The 6000-nt window shown below is 39.6% G+C and overlaps 1 protein-coding gene across 1 annotated transcript in view; it reads right to left on the bottom strand.

Annotated features, from left to right (window-relative positions):
- Positions 1-620: 620 nt before the first annotated feature.
- The window catches only part of LOC124287936 (potassium voltage-gated channel subfamily C member 1-like), a 28032-nt gene continuing 22652 nt past the window's right edge, over positions 621-6000 (bottom strand). The window contains exons 3-4 of the mRNA XM_046724429.1: positions 3730-3891; positions 621-2286 (exon numbers count right to left, since the gene is read on the bottom strand). Coding sequence (XP_046580385.1) covers positions 2264-2286; positions 3730-3891 — 185 coding nt within the window. The 3' untranslated portion in view covers positions 621-2263. The remainder of the gene's footprint in view (positions 2287-3729; positions 3892-6000) is intronic.

The raw sequence follows: 6000 nt of genomic DNA, 5'->3' as shown, positions 1-6000 counted from the left end.
TTGACACATGTCATCGGTTCCCAATTGCGCAGATCGATGATCATGCCGTTGATGACTGGATTGTCTGGTCCAGACTCGATTATTTACAGACCGCCGCTATATAGCTGGAATATTGCTGAGTGCGGCGTCAAACTAAACTCACTCACTCTTGTGAACACAGTCGGACTATTGAGTTAAGTTTAACGTTATGCATATAACATAGGATTACATCTACGTTGTGCGATCTCACACACGCACACGCACACGCACACGCACACGCACACACACACACACACCATATATTCAGAATATTCTATAATGTCTCTTCGCTGTTTCTTAGAGATTGCGTTCTGTGGATTTATCATGAATCGAAAATGTTTTTCAACACTCGCTGCGTCAAACAGAAGACTGTGGTATAGTAAGTAAGTAGGATTTCTTTTCGCAGAAATATCATTGAACGTCAATTGAAGTCCTTGAACGAATACTGAATTGTAAGTACTGAATACTTGAAGTGATCGAAGACAAACCACAAACAACATTTGTAGACTAAATATCGATCGTATAATATATTGTTCAATGTTACATATAAACATACACACAGTATAACAATGTACACCACGTCTGCCAATATTCTTCTTGAAATAGCTAAGCAATTTAAAAATCGTTTAATGGAAGCAACCTCATTCCGTCACCATTTTCTTCTCTTGTGCCCAGTTTCCATATCTCAAATCACCAATACCCAAATCCAGACAAGTGTGTGAGTTTCAACAGGTGGCCCGCAATCTGATTGATGGCGCCAATCAATTTCACGAGCGTGACGTCATAAACCAGCGCCATTTTGAAAACAAAGCAGACGATAATGTAATGTGGGATCGATTGGCCAGCAGGGATTCATTTGCAAAAATCACTAGTTTTGTAGCTCGAGATTTCTGCAGCTCTTGATAAATTGCTTTAATGTTGAATCTTTGTTGGAATCGATACTTCGTGTCGGAGCTCCCGTATTTCATATCTTGGTTGGAATGCGGGACCATCCCTTCAGCTCCTTCAGACACAAACGTAATGAATTATCGATAAGAAAAGTGTTCCAATTGTTATCCTTGCAAAATAATCTACTGTTTTTGTTTTCATTTCCTTTTTTTAACTTACTCTGTGACCCAAGAAAACGACTGAGATTTCAGAATAGTAAAATAATCTCGGGAGTGCAGATATGTCTGAGGATGTGGACCACTGGCGACTCGGGACGTCTGAGGACAAAAAGGACAAGGAGGACAGGGTGGCAAAGATGATACAGCGAGGGAGATATTAAAGAATAATTATATTTATTAAATTAACAATTATATCTGTGGTTTGCATGGAATACTAAAAGTGATACAGTTAAGGCACCCTCGCATTGCCCTGTAAAAAAAATTCTGAAAACTATCAAAATTTATCAAAGCGCGACAACACACTATTCCAATTCACCTTTGCTTTGTCTTCCATTTTTTAAATTTGAAAAACTCCTTAAACTCATCCCCCATCCATGACAAACTCTTTAAACATTCTAGGTTCCCCGGTAGAGTTGACTGGTGTGTTTTTTCCTTATCCTAATTATGGTTTTCAAAACCATGCATCCTATTCCTTTGTTCCAATCTGTCGGTTGCTCTCTATAAACGTAATGTCTATAAAATATCACATGTTAAGTATCACTTCGTTCATATCCTCATGAATCATTTTAACAGCCATCCATAATCCACAACCACCTACCATTTCAACCGAAGCAACAAACCACACATATTTGTCAATCCTAAAATAGACATATTCTTTACAAAACCAGTAATGTAAGACTGTCACAACTGGTGTTATCTACCACCATACGGTCTCTCCATAACACGGTGTCCAGCGAATAACTGTCTGGGCTATTCCTTGTCCCACAGCCCCATTAATAACTTTACTTAACTACACCAAGCAAAGTATTTTTATCACCGGGTTGTGTTGAATGCACATGGTTATCCAATATCTTCGTAATACATCACAGATATGGTTGTGACGTCGTCATGTGAGGTCATACCGACGGCTTCATGATGAGATGTCGTAACACATGACGTCATAGTACGTCGATGTAATAACACATGACGTCACAATACGTCGATGTCAAAGTTAGAATCGGTAGCAAGTGTATGTGGGAAGCAAAGGGCTGTTACAAATGCCACTTTCTTGCTGCTTATCAACGAAGTCAACACCGTCGACAGCTCAAACGTCGACATCCGCCATTGTAGGGAACAGAGATCTTCTTCTCGACGTCCCGTTATTTTTTCAAGGCCATTGAACCTTAAAGACAAATGACATTAATATCATATGATGACATAATTTAAATAACATGACATTGTTCAATGTCAAACGTCATGTTATATGGTACATACACCAAACCAAAGTTTGTTCATTGGTAAACGCTGGACTTAGCTATGTCAGAGCTATACGACACTGGCCTGTATGTCATCGAGTCTCGAACAGTAATCCAGAGGCTGACATCATGAGAATTACTACTATGACATGCAATCAAGCAAAGTCAGCGCGTATGAGTGAGTGAGTGAGTGTGGTTTTTACGCCGCTTTTAGCAATATTCCAGCAATATCACGGCGGGGAACACCAGAAATGGGCTTCACACATTGTACCCATGTGGGGAATCGAACCCGGGTCTTTGGCGTGACGAGCCAACGCTTTAACCACAAGGCTACCCCACCTCCCTCAGCGCGTATGACCACACAATTCCTTTAGTCGCCTCTAATTTTAACGACAAGCATATTGCCTGTAAGTCTCGCGAGGCGCTACTTCCGATACTAAGCTGGTTCCCGGCTCCCTTTGCGCGCGCCAAATTGTGAGACGGGGCCCAGCTTACTTCCGGTACCAGATGTCCGGTTACACGCGTATATTCAAGAACCTCTGGTTCCAAATTGCGAGATTGCCAAATATGACTTTACTAGAACGGACCATGCTTGGCTGTCACAGCTGTTGACAGTCGTAATAGTTGGCTAATTTGGGGATGGTTAGATCGGAAACTTGTTATTCCTGCAAGGATTATCGGTTCCTTACTGTCAGCTGACAACCATGAGACCATTCGAAAAGGTATGAAACGTTGTTTGTCACCGGAAGTACTAAGGTCTCGCGAAGTGCCGTGACTTACTTACGGGAAATATTGGTCCGTTACATAGAATCCCAGCAGGCAACTCTTAACAGCAGTATATTCACTGTAAATGGTACATCGTTCTTCCGCAACGATTCATCACTTATAATGTATATCGTATTGCATCATCTCCTGTACCACCACGCTGTGTTGTGCAACTGTACTGTATAGTGTCTCGCAAGTTTGAACGTTACATAAAAACTCACTACATCATTGCCTTCTGTAGGGAACATCCATATGATTTCAAGGGAAAAGGGGAATATATGGAAACTTTGGAGTTTGTTTAACAACATGCCTCAAATGTGCTCCTTGAAGTTTAACAGTACTTTTTAAGAACTGTATTTGCTTTAAATCGAATCAATTACACAATCTTAGAAAACACCCTAGAGTTAAATGGTCTATGTTAATAGTAAAAGAATTAATAAGTTGTTTGATGAAAGTAGCTTTGTGAAATATATTCTTTAAAATCACCCACCCCCATCTCAGCCCCTTAAAAAACGGAAATGGATGCTACCTTACAAAATATTTCTTCAATGAACCTTAAATGCACCTCGCCAGGTCACGTGTGGTTTACACAATATTTACACTACCTCTTCTGGTGCTGCCGCCGCCGTTTGCGGTAGGACTTTGTCGACGAGGTTGACTTTTCTTCCGCTTGACAGAGGGCGGGGTTCGAACCCGGGGAAGCTGAGGATACGTTATCTCGTCGGTGAAGATGACGCTGATGCCGCTTGTTTCCCCGCTGTTGCTAACTGCGAACAGAATACAAGGTCAAGTGAATCGCCAGTGCCAAAATAACAATCGGAATCATATCCGACAAAATAAATAAACCCTTACAAGTCGTCGAGCATAACATGGCCCTTGAAAACAAAATAGATTGCCAGAAGCAAATTGACTTAATAATAACTGTTAGTTGTTTAACTAAAAAAGAATTAAAAAACATAATTTTTGTACAAGCATCACAATAATCAGTAAACATGATATTTTCTCGAAGTGGTAGGGGCCATCGAATGTTTTTCGAGCTATACGTAGAGTCTTAATTACATAAGGATTCAATTGGAAACATTAACGTATATAGCTGTCAACATTGCGATTATGGATCTTATTTGATGGTACTTGATGTTCCCCAGCCTGACGCCCGACATTAAGAAGAAGAAACATATACGCTGACTGGGACCAGGACTGCAGATCAGGTATCAGTCCAACTACAACAGATTGTTTGACTACTGTTTAACGCCGCACTCAGCAATATTCCAGCTATAATGACCGTCTGTTATATTAATAGTCGAGTCAGGAGCAGACAATCCATTGACATCATGAGCACTGATCTACGCAGTTGGGTTACGATGACGTGCGTCAACCAAGTCAGCGAGTCTGACCACCCGATTCGCCCTCTACGACAAGCAAAGGTTGCCTACCCCTAGCCCAAATATAGCAGTATAATCGTACAACATATGCATATTGTGGGATCGTTGATCGTTGAAGTCAATACATTTGTAATACCTGTGCTTAGAATTATCTATGAGTTAAACTTTGTATAGCAGAAAATAAGTCAGAAAACAGTCAATGCACATCAGAGTGACGTCATGACTGTTTACATATCGACCCTACTCCTTGTGAAACCACAGGATTGCATGGCTAATCTTGTTCGTACAAAATTATTTTGAACATACAATTAGGTAAATTGAGCAATATTAACATAAGTGTCGCCAAATTAGGTTGTGTATGTGACAGTCACGTTAACTTCAATCTGGCTTCAATTTGGTTTCAATATGGATTCGTACCAAGACCGAGATAGCATGTAGGATGGAGGCGAGCCGAGTGTAGACAATTAGCGTTTGTCTCCATATTGATTTCTATGTAGAAACGATGGGAAATGAATTATGTATGTTTGAACATGTCAGCATAGTTGTTTGTTTTAACAAGCACTGGTTTTTCACGAATAGACTTTGTGTCGGCACTATTTGATTGTGATTTTTAAACATATGGTCTCGTCACAGTTGGAATCGTAGAATCGGTTCTTCTTTTAGCGGAAATTCCTTTTTACAACGGAAATGGTTCCCTGTTTAACCTTGCACTAAATGTACCCGAGTGTTTAAGGCTAAGACTTAAACTTGACTTTACTTTGCATGTATTTGTGGGTACCCTCACCTTTTCGCAAGACATTTTTTAATACTGATTCAAAAATAAATGATTACGATACAGTACAAATTGCAAATATTTATGATTATGGAAACCTTTTGGCTTGTTTTGTTTTGTTGTTGTTTTTTTGTTTTATTTTATTATTTTTTCTTCTTCTTCTTTTAGGGTAAATCTGTACAATTAAGTTGCATATTTCATAATTGAAAATATTGTCTTATAACGAGTTAAAGAGGTAAATGTCACTAGACTGATGATGTAGTGAACCTGAGTACATACTACAAACGCTGATGTGTGTCGATTAGTTAATGAAAGACTGTGATAGGTGAAACTTCGCAGTGTTGTAGTCATACCACTACTTTATTAAATATATCATTCTTTTCCACATCGTTTGTCATCATACTTTTTCATATATTATTCACGCTGAAGACCCGGGTTCAATTGTGTGAAGCCCCGTGGTGGTGTTCCCCGTCGTTATGTTGCTGGAATATTGCTAAATGCGGCGTAAACCCATACTAACTCACTCAACTCACTCAATCGCTCACTCATATTTTTCTTCTAAGTGACAATTTGTTCCGAACAGCCGAACCCACTTTTAAATTACATTTGTGACGTCATTCCATTGTTTGCTCGCTCCATTACTTTTCGGGAATGGAGCAATGTGTACCAGTTTCAAATTAAGGCTTTCATTTTGTCATTTTGACATTTAATTTTGATAACAG

This window comes from Haliotis rubra, unplaced genomic scaffold, assembly GCF_003918875.1.
Source record: "Haliotis rubra isolate DU_JTF1 unplaced genomic scaffold, ASM391887v1 Scf409, whole genome shotgun sequence".
NCBI lineage: Eukaryota > Metazoa > Mollusca > Gastropoda > Lepetellida > Haliotidae > Haliotis > Haliotis rubra.
Note: the sequence above shows the minus strand (reverse complement) of the source record. Positions and strands in the feature narration are given on the sequence as shown.